The sequence below is a fragment of the Mangifera indica genome, chromosome 12 (genome assembly GCF_011075055.1).
Source record: "Mangifera indica cultivar Alphonso chromosome 12, CATAS_Mindica_2.1, whole genome shotgun sequence".
Taxonomy (NCBI): Eukaryota; Viridiplantae; Streptophyta; class Magnoliopsida; order Sapindales; family Anacardiaceae; genus Mangifera; species Mangifera indica.
Window position 1 is genome coordinate 5,335,224 of NC_058148.1, and position 25,909 is coordinate 5,361,132.

Consider the following 25,909-nt stretch of genomic DNA (forward strand, 5'->3'; position numbering starts at 1 on the left):
GTCCGAAGACCCATTACTGTTTGGGCCTCCGCCCGACCCGACCCATCAACCCAATGGGCCGAACTGGAGCCAATCCGATCCAGGCCATTGACATCTCTACATGGGTCTAATATTCAATCTAGCACTGGATTTGAGCTAAGTTGAACTCGAGCTAAAACTCAAACTCAAACTTAGTTTGATTTGTATATAACAGAGCTCGAGTTTGAGCTCGAGCTCGTGAAAGTCAAACTTAAACTCGACTCAAATTCGTTTAAACTCATTTTAAGCTCAAATTTTTAACTATTTTGTTATTAAAATAACGTCATTTTAATACATATTAATCAAAACAATGTCGTTTTGTATCAAAATTTTTAATTAAAAAATTGGACGAGTAACTCGAGTTCAAACAGGGTTGGCTTATTACAGACTCATTCGATTCAAACTCGAATGAACTTGGGCTCACAACCCCATCTGAAAGGCCTATGAGTTGAGCTCTGACATTACCATATCAGGCCGAGCCTAAATTTTAGGCTTTAGGCTAGACCCCATGGGCCTAATATTCAGGCTCACAACCCCATCTGAAAGGCCTATGAGTTGAGCCCTAACGTTACCATATTAGGCTGAGCCTAAATTTTAGGCTTTAGGCTAGACCTCCATTTAACACACACACAAAAAGACTATAAAATCATATAAACATCTTTGTTGCCTTTGCAAATGTTACAATGAATTCGAATTAAAAAATTTTCGGATTCAATTTAATAATAAACGTTAAAAAAGAGAAAGAAAAGAAAATACCCTAACAAGAAAATATAATATTTTAAAATTTAATCATGAAAAAAATTGTTAATATATAAATAAAATATTTTTAATATATTTCTAAAGAGTGATTTTACTTTTGAAACTACCTTATTACAAATGAAAGTTTGGATTTTCCATATTTAGTGGATATTAACTAGGGAATATAATAAAACTTGGGTGGGAATAAGTCTTTTGGCCTTTTTTATATTATCTAATTAATTCATATTGATAGTTAAAGCTTAATAGAAATGAAAATAATCCAAATTTGGCTCTTGCACCAGAACCAGACTCGCACTAGAAGAATTTACCGGGCACGGAACCTGCAAAAACTTTCTTATTTTACCATGTTTAGCAAGCCTCACCAAATGTGTCACAATGAATCCTCTTGCACCTTAGAACAGGTAGACTTTGCAGTTAAATACAATGCCATCCCACAGGCAGGACTGAAGCATTCGCAATGACACAAACCCAGAAACAAAATGACCCAACTTTACACCATCTCTCAGTTTATGATGATTTACAGTTCAGGCAAGTTGGATTGAAGATGTATGACTGAGACTGATGGATGCTCTAACAATGGTACGTGAGACCACTGAGCTCTCTGCATCGTGCATTGATATTAAGCTGGGATGGCATATGAAAATGAACATCCTGTGTTAGCTGTCTCACCTTAGATCAATTCACTAAAAAGTAAAATATGCATGGAAAACATACATTAAAGCCTTTGATACTGCTAAAATACTATATTTTGAAAGACGATAAAGAAAGAAAGAGTGATTGTGAACCCACACTAGATAAAAAAATCAGTACATCTGAGAGTACATATAAACATGAGGGCAGTTCACCTGTATAATTAGAGAAGAGAGCCTTAATACCACATGAACAATTATTCATATGGGATTTAGCAATTAGTCAATACGTTTGGGCCAACTGGGCTAAAAAAGGGAACTCATGAGCAATTGCTGCAAAATTTCTATAACACGCAAGAAAGAAGGACGGCTGGTGGGGTCACTGCAGTATGATAAAAGTGCATTTATCAGAGAGGTAAAGCATCAAATTATTGTGTAAAATTGTGTCTAATCCAGAGAAAAAAAAAAATCGAAGATGACAGTTTGGCAGTCAATTCAAGTGGCTGTAAACTTACTCTGCCCAGCAACTCTCAATCAAGGTAGCCAGTGCACGATGCACGCTGTCTGGAATCTCAAGCCTTTGACCCCTGAAGGCAACAGCTCCAATAACCTGAAAAAATGATATGCCATATTTAATGAGCTACATTTCTATGATGAAACAAGTTGACTCTTCTGTATCACCTCACTTTCACAATGCAGTACTTTGAAGAATGGAAAAGCTAGATGCATAACTAATTGATAAGTCAAAGCAGGTAGAGTTGCATCCCTCTCCACTGACAAGCCCGATTTATCAGTTGTTGAGTCAGTTACAGTCGTACTCTTTTGAAATTACATGCTTCCATTTCAGTCTGGGCCAAGATTTATCAGCAAGTTGCGGAAATGGTGTTCTAGTTTATTTTCTGATAAGCCATGTGACATCAAATCTTCATACAGATTGAACCTATTGTTTCTACAGAATCCATTTTTGGCCATCAGCTTCCAACTGCTCCAAAGTAACAGTTAATGACCTTGTAACTAATCTCCCTTTAACTCCAGTGGACTTTGTTTCTTACAGTGCCACATTTATATTACAGTCATCTTCAAAGAGCTTATTTACACTGATTATTGGTTTATGAATCTAAAATCATCAATGGAGATCAATTTCTGCTTGTTTTCCTTTGACCATAATATATTCATTAAGAAATTATGATTAGGAAGCCACACGATAGATGAATGACCTGCATAGGAGTTAAGTTCTTCCAAGGTTGCTGAAGAGTTACAAGTTCCCACAAGATCACGCCAAAGCTGAAGACATCTGATTTTTCATTTGATCTCTCCTCACGGAGAACTTCTGGTGCCATCCACTCCGGCTAATAAAAAAGGCAGGTTTCAGTATCTGAACTCATCCATGCTTCCTTTGTCTAACAATTACAGAAATCTGAGAGTAACATTCCTAAAAGCTTAAAAATAACTTACAGTCCCTACAGCAGTCTTTGATGAGAGATAAGTGTTTGCCTTTGAACGAGAAAGACCAAAATCACAGACCTGGATGATATATTCACCATATTTGAAGATAAGTAAATGCCCAAGTTACCATGTTTCAAAGTTCAGTTTAAAAAGCATTTAAAGTTCTCTATTTTCTACTGAAACAGACAGACTAATTAGTTGACACATAGTAGAGCACCATTTAAGTTTCAGCAGTGAGATTAATGGATTATTTCCTCAGATCATAAAGACAATATTCATGAATGAACTGTAAGCTTTTTCGTCGAAAACTTCTTCAAAGATCCTAAACCCTGTTTTAGAGGCCAAAAGGAAAGTTAACAATTGAATTCTATTTCATGAAATATTAGTAATTTCCTCAGAAACTTCTGCAGTTCTTCCTTTGAATCAATAGACATAGTTGGATGCTTTTAGTGCATTTTCACAAGAACAATATTTTCTCACTTAGCATTAAAACTTCTCAAATTCAAAGCAGAACAAATTTCCCATATTGTGATTCAATCTCACAAACAATAGCAAAAATTACTTTTATAGTTTTTACATTTTAAAAATGAATTTTGGATCCCAAAATTTTTTAAAACTCCCAACCAAATGTATTTTCTAAGAGACAGGTAGACATGCACAGGTTGGATTCCCTGTTGTATTATCAACACAAACAAGAATTGTTTCACCTTATCTACACTGTATTTTGACTTTAAAGAAAAAGATAAAGGTCTGAAGTTAGAATGCTTTTCTAACACTCACCTTAACAGTGTAATTACTGTCAACCAAAAGATTTGGAGACTTTAAATCTCGATGTACAATAGGAGGCCTACACTGATGAAGATAATTCATCCCCTTTGCCTGTACAGAGAAATAACCATTCTCAATTTAAAGGAAACTACATATTCATGTCTAATGTGAAACAGAATTAAACAAATAATATAACATACCACATCATAAGCCATATTTAAGCGAAGCTTCATATCCAACACTTCGGGCATCTGCAATAGATTAAACAAGCTGCCTCTGCAATCCAAAATATAAAATTCAATCAGTGATAAATAAAACCGATAGAGGAGCTTCATTTCTGATGGCATAAATGAAGAAAATATAAAAGAAAATCATTACAAAAAATCTTGATACCTTGATAAATATTCTGTAACTATTGACAAGTTTGGGGGCTGGGTAACAGCACCCATAAAGAGAACAATATTAGGATGTCGTAATCGTTTCATGATAGCAACCTAACAAATAATTGCAGAAATAAATGATATTAAACAACTGGCAAAAGTAAACATTATTAAAAAGAAGAAAAGAACTAGAGTTATATCCACGTTCCAAAGTGTTTCCATATTTCTTATATATTTTCCCAAAGCATAAAGTAGCTTCAGCATACCTCCCTTAAAAATTCCTCAAAACGATCTGCATGGAATTCTTGCTCCACAAGAATTTTGACAGCAACATCCTAAGAGCATGAAATGTAAAATTAAACAAGTGAATTCTCTGCTGCACTATAACCAGGACAAAATCTAAGTCTTATTATTCCACTGTTGAAAAACATCAAAATGCATTGTCTAAACACCTGCATTCATTATTACAGTAAACAGATAGGCAGCATCATGAGAAGGAACATAAAAAGGAAAATCATTTGATAAGCCCAGAACTCTGTAAACTACTCCAAGGATGCAAGCAAATAGAGAATATTCACTACAGTGTTTAATCTCAAATTTAAATGATAAGTAATTTGATATCACCTTAGAATTAACAAAACAAATAAAACAACTGTTACTTAAAGAAAAATAGTTTAAGAAGACATGCAAAGATGGAACCATAAAAACTAGATAAACATTCATGGATGCAAGTAGAGATAGAAAGTGTCGTGTTGTGCCAGCACTGCACTGCCTATACAATTCATCAAACATAATATTAGACATCACAAATAAAAGAAATATATAGTTTGTTTTATGCTTACAAAATTACGCCATTCAGCAAGATGGACAGTTCCATAAGAACCTGAAAAGCATTCCAAAAAAATCAGAATCCTGCATGGGAAGTCTCTTACAATATTTATGCATCCTGAAGCATAGTCATGCATGAAAAGTTATTTGCATGCATCAACTATTTCTATAGCCTAGACTGTTGATGTCAATGTAATAACACAAACCTTTCCCAATTTTCTTCTTTAAAACAAGTTCACTCCATGGGATGTCCAAGCCTTCCTCAAGATAAAGTTCACTATTTGATGTAGACAAGACTGACTGAGTTGCTTCCAAACTTGGCGGAGCAGGACCTCTCTCAAAGTGTGATGACTTAATGGCATTCGAATTAAATAAGTTTAGTACCTGCATATCTCTATTAGGGGTAACATTGCAAGCAGCTCCGTGGAACAGCGGTGACACTGAAGATACAAGATTCTTGCTTGAAGCAGAAACAACATGATTCTTGTCATAAAATTTCAAGTCAAATGTTTTAGCAAACCATGGATGAGTTTTATCATCTTGACCACTAGCAGCACCTGTCATGATGAAAAGAAAGGGCAGAAATATATCACTAGTGGAGCATGTCAACTATAGGTCTCATTGTTCATGTTTCAGTTAAATCTTTGGCTGCTGCCAAGCGTTAACGCTTCAAGCCATAAAACACAGAGACATAGGATATGGCAAAAGCAATCAAAGATTCACCTGACAAAAAATCATCCTGTGCAATGTCAAGTGATTGGTTGTCAGAGAAATACAGTTTGGCTAATGTCCTGAAGTTCCCGGCGGTCTTTACGGCTTTAAACCTTGGATGACATAAGGGTGAAGAAACTAAGACAGAAGCAGAACCGTTGAGAGAGGAATCAGGCTGACTTAAGACTCCAGGCTCCCCAAACAAATCAACCAAATACTCCCTAGAAAGAATATGCATTAATATACTTCCACAAAGAGACAAACTAAAGTTCCTATTAAGTCTAACTACTTCATATGTTTAGCCTTTTCTAGAAATTTGGTAATGGATTTAAAATACACACACACACACATACGTATTATATTACGATTATAGTAGTCAAATCGTGTATCAAAAACCTAATTTTCCATATCGTATATTGTATTGTATCGTATGATACGCCTTTTAAAAAATAAAATGATAAAAAAATTATAACTAACTCGCTATACCTTATGATACGTATGGTTTTTCACCTGTATCATATTGTATCGTAGGATACATTTATATATTGTAAGATAATAATAACTATGATTACAATTGTATTGAATTCTTGTTCATGCACATAATTTGTAACCTTTTATCAGCTAATAGACAATTACTTCAGCAAAATTAAAAACCAGGCAATGTTAACACAGTTCTGAACAGATAGGTCTTTTCACATATATGGTGTATCTTCAATTACTTTCAATAATTAAGTGTTTATTCCCCTTCAATTATCAACCTTTATCCTCCAATATGGTAAACAAGTCAATGAATTAACCTTTATCATCTTATAATATGGCTCGGGTGAAAATAATCACAACCTAATAATCTGTATTGTTAACTTCTCCAAAGCAATATAGCTCTAAATATCACCTATTCAACTTCATAAATTGCCCTTAGATTTTTTTAACCTATGAATTTTTCAACTACTTGCACAGCTGTAAACCTTTGTTGTCATGCATTTTTTATAAGATTTAAATAATATGCACCCTTTTAACTCATCACAGTTTAGTCAATCAAATCGATTTTATAAGTTTTTTTTACTGATTGTCATCCTAATTACCTCTTCATTCCTATATGTTTAAACTTCCTTCTTGCACTTTTGAAGCATCTCTATTTAATGATCAACTTCCCTGCACTGTCTAAGCTTGTTGCTCTGAAATGTTTGGATACTTATGATGAATTTCAACACAACATACCTGTCACAACCAATTTTTACAAGGCAGGAGGAAGCATGATCCCTCCGACAATATTTGCAGCCCGTAGCAATTCGGCAAGGTAAGTTAACTAAGTCAGCTAACACCTGAAAAATTAAAATTACTGGAAAGTTTCATCCCATAAGACCTCTTCTTGAGCTATTAGTCATAAAGAAATTGAAACATAGGGTGATACTCATGAGCCAGTAAATAAAAGTTAGAGATTTACTTTAAATAACAGTGCACGATGGACACAGAGGCCAACCGATAAGCTTCCAATAGGAAGTATTACTGAGCTTAGGCAGTCTTCCAGAGTTTCAGCACGCTCTTTCCACTGTTTCCCAATTTCTTCTTCATTAGACGCTGCACCCCTTATGATAATAATGAAAGCTTGCTCAGAAGAAAAGTAGGATGAAGAATTCAAGATGAAGTCAGTGATAACAGAAAGCAGACAACTTACCCCAGCTGATTACAAACAAGATTTGCAAGGTGATGAACAACATCTTCAGCAGTGATCCAGTTACACGAAGCAGACAGCACTCTGTTATGTATGTCCCTCAAACCGGTATCCCTAGATTTATCGATCAAAACCACTTTTATTGACAAATCGTTACCAGGACGAACAGCATTCAACGATTCATAAGATGGGATAAGACCAATGTCGTGTTGATCAGTACTAATGGTCCATGCATATGGATCCATCCCATGTATCAGGTAAAAACCATCCGGTATTCTGTCAAAATATGACAGACAACCATTCACCTGAAGCAGACGACCATGTAAACAGCATAAATATGAAGCATACAAATTGCCAAATCAAGGCAAATGTTGATCACCAATCATAACCATTGTATGCAAAATCCTGCTGTATCGTTTTCCACACATTATAAGGAAATCTTAAGAACAATATAATAATGGCTATAACTAAATTTAAAAATCATATGTTGAACAATCTGGCGATTCAGCAAATCAATTAGAGCAATGAATACAGTTTATGCTTCTTTGTCTTGCATGACAAAAATCAAGTCTATGACTAACTCCGGTTATCAAACCCAACATTCAGCTGTCCAAAAATTGTAAATTCAAAATTGTGATTCTTCATTTTTTACATTCAATTACTGTCTCTTCCTTCACAACAATTCTCCACAACACTCATTTTCTTAAATGGGACCACTTAAATCAAGAACTAAAGACAAGCAACAATTAATAAATAACTTATTACCACTTGCCAGACAATGGAAATTCAACTCCCCCTCACTTTCCCAGAATTTAAAAAAAAAAAAAAAAATTGGTCTTTCTCACCAATAAAAAATCCAAAACTAGAAACAAAAACACAAAAATCACTTTAAAAAATGTCATTTTCTGAGTCCAAATTTTCTCAACATTCAACATACTAGAAATCGAAAAGTATTCTTGAGTCCTATGCAATAATATCCCACATCTTCTCGGCCAGCCAAATAGCATATTAACCCAAAAAAATTGGGGAAAAACAAAAACAATGACAAAACTTCAAAATTACAGAAAAAAGCAAATACCCAGAAGCGATGAGAGAGAGTCTCAACAGAATCAGTTGCATTTTCAGCGGAATCAAAAACTAAGAAATTAGGATCAACAGCAGAAGCAGCTTGAGAGGAGAGCCGAAGAGCCAGAGCCAACTGCAACTGATAACTCTCTTCAGTCTGCAGAGCCCAGCTCTTAAACGATGACGCGGTAGTCGTCTTCCCAACTCCCTCCAGAGAATCCATCAACAATCAACAATTCAAAATTCAACAATAAGAACCCATTCATTCTTCAGCCAAACCCCAAAGTCAGCCATAATTAAAAAGAAAAAGTGCTTTTGGAAAGTTAAAAAGGAGACTTTAATTAGTGTGGGCGTGTGGTGAGGAACGATAATTTTAGAAGAGGGAAAGAATTTGGCTGAATAAAGTAGCTTTCATTATGATGGATTTCAAATTAAATGTAATGAAGCATATGTCTTGTTTCCGTGTTAAGGTGAGTTGAGTGTGAGTCAAGAGTCCGGTCTGAACGAGTTAGATTGCTGTAACAACTAACGAGTGTCTCAGGGACCCAGCCAGCTTCAAATCTGTCTCGGTGCAGTGCATCAGGATAGCATTTTATCTGCTGCATCTCTCCTCATCTTCCTTTGTTGCTATTAATTTGATATCAGCCGTTTGATGTTGATGCAAAATTTGTTATGGTAAAGTTTGAATGAGATCTGCTTATTACAATTGATTTTGTGTGAATCATAACCCCAAAGTATAATTTTTAAAGAACCAAAGATTATTCTACTTTTTAAATTGTATTTAACGTTGAAAATTTATTTTCAAATTAAAATTAAAAAAATGTAAAAAAAATTATACCCCTAATAAACATTTAAATAATTTTAAATTAATAATAAAATTATATAATAATATTTTATCTAACGATTTAATTAAAAACTCAAAATCAGGCATATAAAATAATGCGAAAATATTAGGAGAACGATTATTATCGTGCTTGTTATAATTAGGAGAATGATTATTGCCCTGTTTTTCTATATTAATTAAATGAATAAATCTGATAATAATTAGATTTACAATCAAATACATTAACAATCACTGTATTAGATAAATTAAAATTTTATAAATATAAAAAAAATTTAAATTTAAATTTTTTTCTTAAAAGTTATAACGTTTTATCAATTTTGCTAACTCAAAGAATCATTTTTATTTCATATTTTAAAAATAACATTTTCTCACCTTTCGTTTAGGTGTGAATTTAAGCAAAATTAAGTTCAAATTTAGATATATTTGAACTCAAATTTGATAAAAAGATGTCGAATTTAAACTTAAATTTAAGCTTGATCAATTTTAAAAATCATGGGTTTGAGTTTAAACTAGACTTAAATACAATAGAAAATATATTTTTTAATTTATTATTTTTAAAAGTTTATATTATTTAATAAAAGAAAATATCATAAAAAAGTTAAAATTGTATAAAAAAATATAATTTCTCATTGGAGTATGAGAAGGTGGATTGAGTTTGACAGAGTGCACTCAAACTTTATATGCAAATAATATATTAATTAAAATAAACAAAAAAAAATATTTGCTTCTAAATTTTTTTAGATAAATTTTTAATAAATGTATATTTTTGAATAAATTCAATATTTATTCTAATAATATCTTTACTATATAATGATTGCTTTTCTTCAGTTATATTTTTTCTTTGATAATGTATTTTTTTAACTTTTTTTAACAATATACTTCAGTATCATCACATTAATTATAAGTTTGACAATTTATAGATCGAAATATTCATAGACTTGTTTTAAAATAGGTCGATTTTTTATTTGATTATTGATATGTCCAAATCAAAACAAAAAACAGAAATAAATACAAATAAAATGCAAGTGCAAGTGTAAGTAAAAGTGTGAACGATAGTAAGAGCAAGAGCAAAAGTGTGAATAAGAGTGAGAGTGGGAGTAACTCACTCTCACCCGCACTCGCACTTTATTTACATCTGTTTTGTTTTTCCTTCTGATTTGGATATATTAACAATCAAACAAAAAATAACCTGTTTAAAATAAGTTTGTAAATATTTCAATTTATAAGTTATCAAACTTACAATTAATGTGATGATGTTGAAGTGTGTTATAAAAAAAAACCTTGTTGAAAAAAAAAAGACTAAAGAAAGGTAATTACCAAAGAGTAAAAACATTATTGAAATAAATACTGAGTTTGCTTAAAAAAGTATGTTCATTAATAGTTTGTCTAAACAGGTTTATACGCAATTTTTTTTATCTATTTTAATTAATATTTCCAAATACTATAATAATATTGTGTGAGTGAAACGATATAAGCAATTATAATTTATTTATATATTTAAGGTCAAAGGACTTATTCCCATCCAAAATTTATTACATTCTCAAATTGATACCTTTTAATTATTAAAAACCTAAACGCCCATTTATGGACGATTAATATTAACGCACAAATTATGTTTTAGAGGTAAAATTATCATTTAATATTAAAAATAATAAAATATTATCCAATTTTAATCTAAGTTTAAAAAATTAATAATTTTTCTGATTTTTTCGTTGTTGTCACCAATCGATTCTCTCTTCCTCCCATTTTTTCCTTTTTTCTAGCAGCTTCTCCTTGTCTTCATTTAGTAACGAAGTGACAATTGTCCACAAGACGAAAATCCAATGACAATGATGAGGAGAAGCCAAAGGAAAAGAGGAAAAAAGGAGAGGGAGAGAGAATCAGCTAATGACGATACTAAAAAAAATGGAGAGAGAAAATTAAAAAAAAACCTTAAAAAAAAATATAATATTTCAAACTTTAATCTAGAAGAAAAATTATTACTTTTCTAAATTTAAAAAAGAATTTGATAATTTTAATTAGTTTTATTAGTTTTATCTTATTATGGATAAATATTTAAATTTTTAATATTTAACGAATATTAATTTAGAAATACAACATATTTTGGGTGTGGAAATAAAACTTTGGCCTATATTTAATGAAATAAACTTGAGTTTCTGCTATAAAACGTCAACATCCGAATCATATCCCATCCCAACAAACGTAACATAGATGTACAAGTTGCCTAAGAATAATTTTCAAAACCAGTATAAGCATTTTCTCTTACCGATGAACTTTTAATTTTGGGAAAATTTTCATCCTCAGATTAAACTTTGTACGAAGCTTAATTTATTTCTAAAAAACCTTATTTAAAATTTATCGAAAACTACCCTCAAAAGATTGCAACATTTATCAATAAACATTATTTCAAGCAACCTATTTATATATTACTGTATCAAATAAATTAAAATTTTATAAATATAACAAAAATTTAAATTCAAGTAAGTGATAAATCAGAATTTTATAAACATAATAAAAGTTTGAACTTAAGTCTTTTTTTTTTTTAATTTTAATGTTCTATCGATTTTGTTACTCTGAAGTCAAATAATTGTTTTCTTGTTCTAGTGAGAAATAAAACATCATAATCTCCACCAAACATTTCTCAGCTTTTATCACATATAATATCAACTCACTCAAAACTGAAACCATATATCGAGTGAAAATCCAACACTAGAAATTTTAATTTTTGACAAAGAAAAGATTACTTCCTTCTCGTTATACATTCCTCTCATCTTACATTCCTCTCGTCCTACCAAACTAGAGGTTAAATTCAGTGTTAAAAAATACTTTTTAGCATAATAGAGAAACTAAAAATTACTCTAATAATCTATTTTTTATTACTTATATTACTTTATTTTATTACCAATGATAATGTGACAAGTAATATAAAAAGTAATCCTCACCCGTAGATATTAAAAAATTACTAAGATAATCTTGATTTTATTATAACTGTAACCTTATTTATTAATTTTTTTGATAAAAATAATCTCATTTTTAATTAATATAACAAATAGCATAAAAAATATTTTAGAATAATTATACTTAAGAAAATTTAAGTAAAATGATATATTAATATTTTTTTATTACCTCTAATCAAATATAATAATTATTTATACTTATCAAATTTATCAAACATAGTAATACTTTATATTCAGTAATCTTCAAAGTAATTTTTTAATTTTAATAATAAAATATTTCCTAAACCGAACACCCTCATAGGGTATTATGTGGGTTTTTTAACACATGCGCACAAAGCACAAATAATATTTACTTATTTCCACTTATTTTATGTGAAAAGAAAAAAAAATCAAATTCCATATTTGAAATCAATAAATCTATGGATGCTTATAATTAGACCAATTTAGGTACTAATAGCGATATATTTCTATATGATTGGACAAATTTAAATAAATAAGAAAATAATTATAATGATATATTATTATTAGTACGTAAATTAATATTCATTTTATGCACTTAACATCATTCATCCTAAATAATACGTGTAATATATTTATCAAGATAAGATCACAAGGTGTACAAAACAAGGATCAAAATCAATTATTGATGCCCCAAAGATAATGTTATCCCTTCCGAAGTATAATAACAATACCACAATCTTGGAAAACCCTAGAAAATGTGAAATCAAAACAAAGATGGGCAAGCACTTTGGTGGGATTATGACTAGTTCCCACCCGAACTATGTCCAATTGACATGTTGCCTCCCTTGAAGTTGAAAATGACATTTCTCCACCTTCCATTAAAAACCAAATATTGGTTTTGATGATCAAAAGGTATTTTTGTCAATCTGTACTATATAAAAAGTATAAGATTAATATTATATACACCATTTAGTGAATTTCATATAAATGACAATCTTATTGTCAATAAAACAAATTTTCTAATAAACAATGGTGTATATAATCTTTAAATTTGAGATCATCAAAGTGTTTTGTTCACCAATTACATAGTTTGATACTATTTAATGTAGTCTTTAAGTTACAATTATAAGAATGATAGTTTTTTACTACATCAATAAGTGTATTAAAATTATAGTAGATCAACATAAGATTCATCACTTACTAGTATAAAATATGATATCTCATTGTTATTTGATGAATGACAATAACCATTTAAATATTTGACCACATTGGAATTGAATTGTAATTCAATCTAACACTATTCTATTGTTGTTCCAAAAATCAAATTATGTAATTCAAAGAAGGCCAAAGGACTTATTCCCACCCAAACTATGTTGAATTATCAAAGTTCTTCCTGTTAACTTTGAAAATCTTGTTTACCTACCCATAAACCGTTAAACTTAACTGAGTCTGTTGGTCATATCATTTTCCCTCCCAAACCCTAAAAACTAACACTTTCCCCCCAACCCAAGTTTCTAAAAATTGCATTCCCCCCCCGTAAGGTTTCCAAATTTCAGATCCAATTTTTTTGACGATGATTGGTGATCTCCAAACACCTACTTTTCCTCTCCGACGGCCCCTCATTCCAGTCGTACACTTTTGACGCTACTAGGCATTATCGTCGACAAAGACGATGTGTCTTTGTCTCTTCGTCTAGATGAAGACTCATCGTCTTTGTCAACAAAGACACCTAAGAGGGGAGGACGTCGCACAATCGAAAAGAGGAGACGTCGGGAAGGAAGAGACGTCACTTGGAGATCATCAGTCATCATCGAATTCAATCCAAAAGTTTGGAAACCCTAAAGGAAAAATGTTGTTTTTGAAAACTTGGGTTGGGGGAAAATTGTTAATTGTTAGGGTTTGGGGATAAAAAAGAAATTAAATTTAAGTTTATTTTTAATATTACAAATAAAATAACGATTTTGCCCCTAGATTCGTTAACCTGACATTTGTTTTAACTGTCTATGGGTACGTAAATGGGCTTTTTAAAGTTAACGGTTGGAAATTTACAGAAAAAGCATACCTTGTGTGGGAAATAGTCCTTTGGCCTTCAAAGAATGTTATGTGGTAGACACTACTTTTATACATTAAGTTTGATGAGATATTGGTTGATGTAACTAGTTATTGATAAGTTCATGTCTTCCACTAACTCTTCATCATTTGAGTGGTTATGAACTTTGTTGGAGGTCAGTCTTAGTATATGAATGAGGGGTTGATTGATTATAGATCAATCATGATTCTGTCCGTTAACAATATGACAAGGAACTTGTGGATCACATAGCTTTGGGTTTGTATAAAGTGAACCATATTTGGTTTCTAGAATAGTGATTTTGATCTAACTTGTTGACACAAAGTGAGATTTACCCTTATTTTTTAGGGTCAAATTATAATCACCCAATATAAGAAGATTGGGATGATGTTACAAGAAGTTGACTAAGTTTTGACCAAAGATTAAACTTGTTTAGGGTTAATGAATGCCCATTCTATTGATTAGAATGTCAATTCCTTTTTGTTATATAATCTAACAATTTTGCCCTAGTCACATATTTTTTTATATCACTCAAAGTACAGTATATAAACCCTCTACTCTTCAATTCTTCCTCTTTAGATCACCCTATTAGATGTTCCTAGTCCTTTCATGGCTTCCTTCTTCATCAAAGATTGTTTTGTTGCTTCCATGTGGTTGAATAGGCATCGTTCTAAGCTTGATCGAACAAGTGAAGATTCCAATAGGACTCTTTTAAAGAGGAAAAGCCATACATTTCAATATGTTATTCCAAACACTTTCATGAATGTTTTAAATGCATTTTTTATTTGATCTTGGATGTATTCAGGTGAATTTTATATTATTTTAGCTGTAATTCAATAAGACTCTGATCCCAAGTACCAACATACTATCACTGAATTCATTTTAAACAAACACCTGGAGAAGTAAGTAAAACAGACAATAGAAAAAACAAAAACATGATTTAACATTTGTGTTCAGCTGATAATAAAAGGTAATATAACGTCACAATCATATGCTATGATCTCATAAACCTTTAAAAGTATATTCTTATCCAAATGGTAACAAGGAACCTTTATAGAGTATAAGAAACAACTTAAGTACTATATTCATTAGGATGTGCAACTTTAGATGATGTGCTTCAGCTTTGTTATGATTAAATTTACATACAAGTAGCGCTGTGGTTCAACCTAAATTATTAAGGCTTTCAAATTATATTACAAAACATGATGAACATTTTGAAATTACATAAAATAAATATTGTCAATAAAAGAATCTCACCAATGATTCTAATTGTTCTGAAAGTAACAGTAGCTCAATAAAGTCATTTACATACTTGGGTCAACATGAAAATGCAGTAGGCCTGAGACAAGGAATCACAACTCTATATCTTTAGTCTAGCTTATTGTTAGAGTGAAAGTGTATACCAAAAAGAAGACCAAGAGAGAGTGAGTAACATGTGGCCGACAAGCTAGAAGAAAGGAAGACAACCAAACAAGTTTAAAGAGTCCTTCAAGTCAGAAACAACAGAGGACAGAAGCAAGGGAATTGTATTTGATCTTGAGAAATTCAAGTGGTGAGATGACAAATCCTAATTAGTAGAAATGAGACAAATGAGTGGGAGAGTAGATATAATCTTGCAGAAAGGAAGTATGGGAGAAGAGTTCTTTTAGGAAAAAATAATAAGTAGGAGAGTACAACCTCTCAAAAGCTGTTGTAGTTCAGCAATTGGTTTGGTGAAACTACTACAGAGTGTGTTTTAGAATGTGTTGATTATTGTTTTGTGTAATTTTTTGGAAATCAATATTGTAACACTGAATTAGAAAAATGCTTCTACAATGAATATATATTAATTTTGGGAATTATGTTACATTGTGTGATTTATATTGCACTGTTACATTGGAGCTATTCCAATTATATTGTGTAGCATACTGGTTCTAAGGGAGCTATAGTCTAGAGTTGGTATCTGGTAAGAGCTTCCTCTTCTTTGGGTTGAAATCTGTCACTTACCAGGTCTGTATCACCCTAGTATCAGAGCATGACTTGGATGGAGACCAGGGTGGACAAAATAGAGGCAGAGTTAATCTCGGTAAAGGAAGGGATGAAGGTCATCCAATCGGAGTTAAAGGACAGTCATATCAGGATAGAAAAAATGGAATCCAATATGGAAACCATCAAAGAATTCTTAAGAGAAATGAGAGAAGCATCCGTTGCACGAGAGAGTAATGATAAGGGAAAAGCCCCAATGGGAACCAATCCATCACCAATCCAAACCCACCTACCAAAGGTGCCAATGATATCGTCCCCTGAAAGAACTGAAGAGGTGAATATGGAGAAATGGAAACCAATAAAGAAGAGAGAGAGGAAAGAGTAAGAGGGGGAGATAGTAAAAGATATCTTCAGTACAAGTGGTTAGAATTGCCTCTCTTCAGTAGTGATGGAGCGTTAGATTGGGTATCCAAGGTTAAACGCTACTTTCAAGTCAATAGATTAACGAAACAAGAGAAGTTAATGACGGTCGATGTCAGTACAGAAGGAGATGCCTTACACTGGTTGTAGTGGCGCAAAAAGCATCAACCGTTTGCCAATTGGGAAATGTTCAAGCAAGAGTTGTTGGAATGATTCCCACCACCTGATGAGCGCTCAGTAGAGGAATAGTTATTCGTCCTCTAACAAACGAGATCGATACAAGAATATCACAGTAGGTTCGAGTTGCTTTTAGCGACCGTCAATGATATTTCTAAAGATACCATGAAAGTCATATTCATGAATGGCCTGTCAAAGGAGATTCAATTCAAAGTGAGGATGTTTCATCCTCGGACGTTGTCAGAGATGATAACAAGGGCATTACAAGTGGAGAAGAAAAACCAGATTATTTATGAAAGGTATATGCTTTGTATTGAAATAAGCTTAAACAGGGGACAAATACAAACGACTCGACCCATATACCCAACACCTTCTAATCCAATTTTCATCTCACCCAACCTAAATCCTTCAGCCATAAATTCCAGACCCAATATTCCAACGAACTTAGCCTCAGCCCCAGCAACATTTCATACCCAGCCCAAAGACTCAGCCAACCTATCATTTAACCCAAATTTTGGCCCAACAAGAGCCCAAATTGAGACTCGCCCACCTTTTTACAACAAAACAATTCAGCCTTCCACACAGACCAACACTTATTCACGTCCAACAGCCAGCACAACTGCGACTTCTTTGTTTCCTTGACGAGAGAGCAATTTTTGACGACTTTCAAACGAAGAATTTAGAGTTAAGGTTGAAAAAAGGGCTTTGTTTCTGATGTGATGAAAAGTTTTCCCCAAGTCATCGCTGTCATTATCTCCAATTGAGAATTATGATAGTTAGAGAAGAAGAAATTGAAGGAGAAATGAAAAAGGTTGTAGAAAAAGAATCTTCTGTAGAAATTTCAGAAGAAGAAACCAATTTGAATAGTAGTTCAGTGGTGGGGTTTAACTCACCCAAAATAATGAAACTTTTGGGAGAAATAAACAACAAAGGGGTAGTCATTCTGGTGGACAATGACACAACTCACAATTTTCTCTCAGATAAATTAGTGCAAGAGTTGGGCTTACAAGTTTAGGTTGCTAAATACTCTATGGTACTTGAGAACGATCAAAAAATTCGAGGAATGGGTTGTTGTGAGGGAGTCGAATTAAGGTTGTAGGGGCTCTCAATGTCACTCAATTTTCTTCCCTTTCCCTTAGGAGGCGTAGATGTCATACTTGGGGTTGAATGGTTAAAACAATTGGGGGAGGTCAAAACCAATTGGAATAATCTTTGTATGAGATTTTGGTGGGATGGTAAAAAGGTGGAATTAAAGGGGGACTCTTCTCTGGCTAGACTGGAATCTTCTCTCAAAACTATGTGTAAACTACTAAGCGACGGAGGATAAGGATTCTGGGTTAAATTGGGAATAATGGCAAAACACAATAAGGCTGAAGAACCTGCAATACCCCCAAAGATTCAAGAGCTTTTGGGACAATTTGAAACTCTGTTTCAGGAGCTTCAAGGACTCTCACCATAAAGAAATCATGACCATGTTATTCGATTATTACCAGGCTCCCAACCTCCGAATCTACGACCCTACCGGTACCTATATTTTCAAAAGAACGAGATTGAGAAAATAGTGAAAAAGATGTTGGCAACAGGGGTGGTTCGACCCAGTGTGAGTCCATTCTCCAGCCCGATGATTTTAGTGCTAAAAAAGGATGGGGGTTGGCGATTCTGCATCGACTACCAAGCTTCCAATCGCATCACTGTTCCTGATAAATTTTTGATTCCCACCATTGATGAATTATTGGATGAATTAAAGGGTGCGAAAGTATTCATTAAACTCGACCTAAAGTCTAGATAACATCAAATAAGAGTTCGTGAAGAGGATGTTGAAAAAATAGCCTTTCAAACCCACGAAGGGCACTATGAATTTCTCGTCATGCCGTTTGGATTAACCAATGCCCTTGCCACATTTCAAAGTTTGATGAACGAGATCTTCAAGCCTCATCTACGAAAATTTGTCCTTATTTTTTTTGATGATGTATTGATCTACAGTCGAATATTTCAAAACCCTTTGGGGCATTTGAGGGCTGTTTTGCAACTACTCTAAGATTATGGTTAGGTGATCAACAAAAAGAAATGCTCGTTTGGACAGAACTGGATCAAATATTTAGGTCACATTGTATCAAAACAAAGAGTAAAAACTTACCCAAAAAAAATAAAAGATATGGAGGTTTGGCCTGTTCCAAGTTATCTGAGGGATTTAAAGGGGTTTTTGGGATTGACAGGTTACTATCGGAGGTTCGTAAGGGGTTATGGAAAAATCATCGAACCCTTAATGAAATTATTAAAGAAAAATGCTTTTCATTGGGGATTGGAAGCACAGCGAGCTTTTAATGCCCTTAAAATTGCCATGGTTTCCGCTCCTGTTTTGGCCATCCCAAACTTTTCTAAATAATTTGTAATCGAGACAGATGCATCCGGAACGGGATTAGGGGTTGTACTTATACAAGACGGTCGACCTATTGCGTATTTAAGCAAAACTCTTTCATTAAGGAATCATAACAAATCTTTGTACGAGAGAGAACTAATGGCAATTGTGTTAGCTTTCCAAAAATGGCGTCATTATCTTCTCAGGCGGTATTTCAAAATTTAAACCGACCAAAAGAGCTTGAAGTTTCTGACAAAGCAAAAGATTACTGGCCATGAGCAGCAAAAATGGTTAGTAAAAATGTTAGGATTCGATTTCAAAATTATATATCATCTTGGATACAAAAATAAGGCTGCAGATGTCTTATCAAGGAACCCCAAATTTGTCTTAGAATGTGGAGCTGTGACGGTAGTCCAATTAGGAGAAGCCAAAGGCCTGCAATAGGAAATGGAGAATGACAAAAAATTAACAGGTATTATTCAAAACCTATTAAACAACCCTACTTCCCACGTTGGCTATTCTTTAAGATAGGGCAAGTTGCTATACAAAGGCAGATTAGTGGTGCCAAAATGTTACAGGTTTATTCTTTCTTTCATTGTTGAGTTTCACTCATCATCTTATGGTGGACATTCTGGTTTTTTCAGAACCTATAAAAGGCTAAATTCTATTCTGTATTGGGAGGGTATGAAGAAAGATGTAAAGAGCTTTGTGGCAGAATGTGATGTGTGTTAAAGGATGAAATATGAGGCATGTCATCAGTGGGCTTACTATAGCCACTACCTGTCCCGTCCAATACGTGGGAGAACTTAACTATTGATTTCATCGAAGGCCTTCTGAAGGTAAAAGGAAAAAGTGTTATTTTGGTGATAGTGGATAGATTAACGAAATACGAGCATTTTATCGCACTACACCACCCGTTCAATGCCAAAGACATGGCAGAGGTGTTTATCAAAGAGGTGGTTCACCTCCATAGGTTCCCATGAAGCATAGTTACAGACCAAGATCGTATTTTTTTGAGTCATTTTTGGATAAAAATTTTCAAGGCTGCTGGAACTATCTTAAAATATAGTACGGCCTACCATCCTCAGACGGATGGTCAAACTGAAGTCGTGAATTAAAATTTAGAAACGTACCTTCACTGCTTTTGTTCAAGGCAGCCCAAAAATTGGCCTCGGTGGCTGGCATGGGCAGAATATTAGTATAACACGTCATTTCATAACTTAACCAGCATGACTCTGTTTAAGGCTGTCTATGGGAGAGATCCCCCTCCCCTTTTGAGATGGGTGGAAGAAGAATACAGGATTGAAGAAGTGAATTTCATGATTAAAGAGAGGAACTTAATTCTGGATGAATTAAAAAGCAATTTACACATGGCTTAAGAGAGAATGAGGAAGGCAGCCAACAAACATCGAAGGGACATCGAATTTCCAATAGGCGATTGGCTTTTCCTTAAGTTACAACCATGCCGTTTTCGTTCATTGGCATCTCGTCCAAATGATAAACTCAACCCCCGTTTTTATGGACCATTTCAAGTGATTAAAAAAATAGGTGCAGTGGCTTATGAATTAAAACTACCTGAGAATGCAAAAATACACTCTGTTTTTCACATTTCTTAGCTGAAGAAGTAAATAGGATCTGCTTTACTACCTCAACCCTTACCTGACTGCCTCAGTGAAGAAATGGAGCTGCAAACTCAACCAGAAACAATATTGGCATATAGATATTCCGAACAAGGGGACTTAGAGCTGCTGACAAAATGGCGAGGATTGTCGGACTGTGAGAATTCTTGGGAGCTATATGATAATCTCAAACACTTTTTTCCCAATTTGCACCTTGAGGACAAGGTGCCTCTTGATAGGAGGGGCAATGTTAGGATGAAGGTGTATACCGAAAAGAAGACCAAGAGAGAGAGAGTGACATGTGGCCGACAAGCTGGAAGAATCCTTCAAGTCAAAAACAGCAGAGGACAGAAGCAAGGGAATTGTATTTGATCCTGGGAAATTTAAGTAATGAGGTGCAAATCCTAATTGGCAGAAAAGAGACAAAGGAGTAGGAGAGTAGATATAATCTTGCAGAAAGGAAGTATGGGAAGAGAGTTTTTTGAGGAAAAAACAATATGTAGGGAGAGTACAACCTCTTTTGCAGGAGTGTATTTTGGAATGTGTTGATTATTGTGGTTCAGCAATTGGTTTGGTGAAACCATTGCAGAAGTGTATTTTGGAATGTGTTGATTATTGTTTTGTGTAATTTTCTGGAAATCAATATTGTAACACTGAATTAGAAAAATGTTTTTGTAATTGTAACTAAATTGCTGAATAAAATGAATATATATTAATTCTAGGAATTCTATTACATTGAGTGATTTACATTGCACTGTTACATTGGAGCTATTCCGACTATATTGTGTAACATACTGGTTCTAAGAGAGTTATAGTCTGGAGCTGGTATCTGGTAGGAGCCTTCTCTTCTCTGGGTTGAAATCTCTCACTCACCAAGTCTGTATCACTTACCCTTTCACTGCAACCAATTCCAATCCATTTTAACTTAAAAAAAATACACTGATAGCATATGATGCATATGTTTATGTTAAAAAATAACACCTTGCACAAGGATACCTGATGTGTCCAATGAGGATTAAAAAAAGTCAATAGCAGAGAAAAAGACGACTTCAAACATTGCTTCCCTATTAATTATTAAAGTTGTATAGGAGATAATATGCCTATGCACTTCATATTTCAGCTTGTATTCAGGATTGCTGTAGAGTTAAACATGTCTTGCAACTGCATCATGGACATGTTCTTTTCTTCCAACAAATGAAAACCTTAGCTGCTTCTTCGGCCTCCTAAAGAAGAATGGAATCAGTGTTGTTGAAGCTCAGGTAAGCAACTCATAACATCTGGTTCAATGAATATACTACCGAGGAAGCCATTTCAACAGTGCAGAAATACAGGCGAACAATATTTGTAGGAATTAGACTGAGCTTTTTTAAGTTTTCAGACTATTAGGGGTCATAATTTTATCAATATAAACTTTTTTTCCTTTTTTCCACCCTGAACAGTGCTCTAAAATTCTACCAGATGCTAAACTTTTTCTCTTCAGCTTGTTCTGACTTCTCCCATTTTTGATAGGTATTTTCACGAACTGAAGATAATGAGAGCAGTGAAAACAGAAATTCTGCAAGAAGATCTTGCACAGGATTGAAAGCTAAAAGGAAACCAGTTCATACCAATTAGGGAACCATCTATTTTTGAAATGGTCAACAGAAGCAGGACCAAAAATTGGTGTGTTGCCGATTACCCTCAGAATTTAAGAACACAAGCTCTGGAATATGTTAACCTCCCACCCAGGAATGCTGCAACACAACAAACCTCTGAAATTCCTGCTGATAACAAATCCTTAACAAAGTTATGCAGCCTAATTTGACCTCATGTCTAAGAGTTATCTATACTTCTAACTTGTTGCTCTACTTTGCATGTCAACTATTATTGACATAGATATCAGCTACAATGAATTCATGTGGGCATATTTTATCACATGCAACGAGCAATTTAAGTGAAATGTATTGTCACCAAATATTTACCCTTCAAACTTCTAGGCTTACTCAAAGTGGAGTGAGAAGATGGCGTCAGGTTCATATCCTGAATCAAACAAGTGTGCTGTCAAACCATGCATAATTTCACACAGGTTAATTCCTTGAAATTGTGCATAATGACTTGCAGAAAAATAATGTATTTTGTTCTTAAGCTCAGTCCAGCTATATCCAGTATCTTTCTTCAATGCTTTTTCTTTCATTATTTTTCTCACTTGGGCAGTTTCATCCCACATTTTAGCTTCTGCATACACATTTGACAGCATGATAAGAGCTGCAGCATCTTCTGGATCAATACTCAAAATCTTCTCTGCAGCATATCTTCCCAGAACTACATCTTTGTGGGTTTTGCAACCTGACAAGAGACATCGCCAAACCACTTTATCAGGTTCTATAGGAAAACTCTTTATAAATTCATAAGCTCTTCCTGTCTGTCCACTACGGGCAAAAAGACTGACCATAACTGCCATATGATCCATCCTTGGGGCAATAAAGTGGTCAGTGATCATGGAATTGAAATGATGCCATCCTTCCTCCACAAGTCCCATGTTTCCACAGGCAGATAATACCCCAATAAATGTAATATCATTGGGTTTGATCTTATTTCTCTGCATCAAGCTATAAATTTCTAATGCTTCCCTCCCTAATCCATGTTGAGCATATCCCACAAGCATAGTATTCCAAGAAACCAAGTTCTTAGAATTTAGAAAATCAAAAACTTTACGAGCGTCAAGCAATTTTCCGCATTTTGCATACATGTCTATGAGAGCAGTTCCAACAACTACATTAGAAACAAATCCGGGTTTTATAATGCAGCAATGGGTTTGCTTGCCCCATCCAATAGCTGGGACATCACTACAAATATTCAAAATGCTAGAATAAGTATAAAGATTAGGATAATGTCCATCAGAAAGCATATTATTCAGATGCTCAATGGCCTCTTCATAATGACCTAATCCAACATGTCCCGATATAAGGGCATTCCATGAGACGATATCATGCTCATCCATTTCTTCAAAGATTTTCATCGACTCCTCAAGAAGTCCGCATTTTGAGTAGAAGTCCAAAACTGCATTATTAACAAATGTAAACGAACTGCATCCTGTTTTAATTATCAAAGAATGAAGTTGTTTCCCAGCTTCAACATCCTTTGTATCTGCAAAGGCTCCAAGCACACATGAAAATGTCCGTTCACTAGGTGTAAGGCCTGAAGAATACAACTTGACAAAAAGATCAATAGCTTCTCCTGCTTTGCCAAATTGAACATATCCTCCTATCAATGTACTCCAAGCTGACAAGTCTGGCTGCTCTAACCCCAAAAACACCCTACAAGCCATTTCCAATTCTCCACACTTTGAATACAAATTAATCAAACCTGTGACAATAAATTTATCAAACTCAAGACAACACTTCAACACTAACGAATGAACTTGTATCCCAACCTTCAAGTTCCCCAATGCAGCACAAGCACCCAATACACTAGCACCAGAAAACTCATTAAAAACCACTCCAGCCTTCCTCGACAACACAAAAAGATTCAAACTATGTACATGTTCTCCATGCTGGCAATAACTTGACAACAGCGAAGTCCAAGAAACCAAATTTGGCTCCAAAGTTGCATCAAAAACAAATTGCGCCGACCTCAACAAACCACATTTCCCATACATATTAACCAAACAGTTACTAACATGACTATTCAACTCCAATCCACTCCGATATAATTTCCCGTGAATCTCCTTACCAGTTCTCCCATCACTTATACTTGCACAAGCAGAAACAGCCCCAACATAAGTGTAATAATTCGGTTCAAACCCATGAAAAACCATCAACCGAAAGTAAAATAACGCTGTATTGGGCATATGCTTTTGAGAAAAGCTGGAAATTAAGGCACTCCAAGATATGACATTTCGTTCAGGCATTCTATCGAACATCTTCTGAGCGTCTTCCATTCGGTTGACTTTAATGTACATCAACAGTAAATGGTTGTTTGCGTAAACATCTGGGTGAAATCCAGATGTGATGATATTGGCGTGAAGTGCTCGGCCTTTGGGAATGCATTTTGTATCGCCCAAGTGGCGCAGAAGACGAGAGAGTGACATTCAGAACAACATGTCTAAACCAAACATTAGAAAATATTGCAGGGCTTCTGGTGATTATGGGCTGTGGGGTTTATGTTAAGCCAAATCACTGTTCCACCCTAACGCCAAAAGTTTACCCCTTTAAGTTTAAAAAGTTTATTTTCCCCCCTCTATCAAAGATTAGCCAATAGTTTCAATAGCCAAATGATTTTTGTCAGTTCGTAATATACGCAAACTACATTTTATCCAATAACTTCTTAAGCGATTTTATTCCTCGCCGTTGAGATATTCCAAAGGTAAATTCTCACTATAATTATGTTCCTCTAATCTTTTTCTTAATGGTAATCTCATCTTCTAATACGACTGAAGATTTATTGAGCGGTGAGCAACTTTAGAAGATGATGATTTAATCCGTCTAAATAATTGGGATATGAGATTGCAGAAGAGTAACATTGCAACAAACATTCTTCACACCCAAAAAAAAAAAAAAAACCTTTATGATAAGGCAAAAATGATAGTAGAAGGGAACAATGCGAAGCTGGAGGTATAGTGGTTCAGGCGAAAGCAAATGATGGAGGTGGAGTGAGGCATTGGTGAGGTTAATGGAGTCAGGTGCTGGTGGTGCGAGGGTGCAGAAGAGCGACGCACGTGAAAAAGAGATAACGTAGAAATTGGAAAAGCGAGGCCCAGCTGCGCATATGAAGAGAGATGGAAAACGATAGAAAATTAGAAATATGGTGAACAAATGAAAAGGAATTCTAGTGGTTGGCAGTTGGCGTCAAACTTCCGATAAAAATGGTCGATGATGGCACCTAGGTGACAAAAATGAGAATCTGAAAAGACAAAAATGTAACTTTATGTTCTGAAAGCTTCATGATTTGAGCTCTCTCGTATCATTCCCAGTGGTTAAAGCACCACCATGGTTACCAGAATGAAGTAGGTGTGATTAAACGGGTTGGTGTTTGTGTATAGCTCCAAATGCAACACAATTGTTAAACTGATGACACAATTACATTCCGTCGATCACACATTCAATAATTTGAGCGGTTAATGACACAGCAAAATCCTGGAGTTCGACCCTCTTTGGGCCCTGCTGTTAAAAAATGATGAAAACTATCTAACTGAAACTGGCTCTACGGTCTACAGACTACTGTGATCTGAAAGATAACTACTTCTTATTCAAATATCTCTTGCAATTCATACTCCCAATAGACC

The 25,909-nt window shown here is 34.2% G+C and overlaps 2 protein-coding genes across 4 annotated transcripts; both read right to left on the reverse strand.

Annotated features, from left to right (window-relative positions):
• Positions 1–1,098: 1,098 nt before the first annotated feature.
• On the reverse strand, positions 1,099–8,774 carry LOC123193257 (serine/threonine-protein kinase CTR1-like). Of its 2 annotated transcripts, none has more exons than XM_044606116.1 (16): positions 8,290–8,774; positions 7,215–7,516; positions 6,984–7,125; positions 6,758–6,861; positions 5,552–5,760; positions 5,035–5,385; positions 4,843–4,883; positions 4,267–4,335; positions 4,014–4,114; positions 3,821–3,896; positions 3,633–3,731; positions 2,862–2,930; positions 2,624–2,755; positions 1,922–2,016; positions 1,623–1,788; positions 1,099–1,401 (listed from the first exon to the last, which is right to left on the reverse strand). In XM_044606116.1, the coding sequence occupies exons 1-15, from the start codon at positions 8,497–8,499 to the stop codon at positions 1,713–1,715; spliced, it is 2,076 nt and encodes a 691-aa protein (XP_044462051.1). In that variant the 5' UTR covers positions 8,500–8,774; the 3' UTR covers positions 1,099–1,401; positions 1,623–1,712. The 2 variants fall into 2 exon arrangements, with proteins under 2 accessions (XP_044462051.1, XP_044462052.1); XM_044606117.1 differs by having other exon boundaries at positions 7,215–7,325; positions 8,290–8,482.
• A 12,481-nt stretch (positions 8,775–21,255) lies between these two features.
• LOC123192584 (pentatricopeptide repeat-containing protein At2g27610-like) lies at positions 21,256–24,834 on the reverse strand. Of its 2 annotated transcripts, none has more exons than XM_044605183.1 (2): positions 22,608–24,834; positions 21,256–22,379 (listed from the first exon to the last, which is right to left on the reverse strand). In XM_044605183.1, exon 1 carries the CDS (start codon positions 24,713–24,715, stop codon positions 22,625–22,627), a length of 2,091 nt encoding a protein of 696 aa, XP_044461118.1. In that variant the 5' UTR covers positions 24,716–24,834; the 3' UTR covers positions 21,256–22,379; positions 22,608–22,624. The 2 variants fall into 2 exon arrangements, 1 of the variants encoding a protein (XP_044461118.1); XR_006496902.1 differs by having other exon boundaries at positions 21,256–21,544; positions 21,643–24,833.
• Positions 24,835–25,909: the final 1,075 nt, after the last annotated feature.

Bases quoted from the DNA above. Each gene is read 5' to 3' on its own strand.
- LOC123192584 (XM_044605183.1), bottom strand. From the start codon at position 24,715: ATGTCACTCTCTCGTCTTCTGCGCCACTTGGGCGATACAAAATGCATT.
- LOC123193257 (XM_044606116.1), bottom strand. From the start codon at position 8,499: ATGGATTCTCTGGAGGGAGTTGGGAAGACGACTACCGCGTCATCGTTT. The intron at 4,884-5,034 runs GTTTGTGTTATT...AATGCTTTTCAG, and splicing joins AAAGAAGAAAATTGGGAAAG to GTTCTTATGGAACTGTCCAT. The intron at 3,897-4,013 runs GTATCAAGATTT...TTTGGATTGCAG, and splicing joins GTTACAGAATATTTATCAAG to AGGCAGCTTGTTTAATCTAT.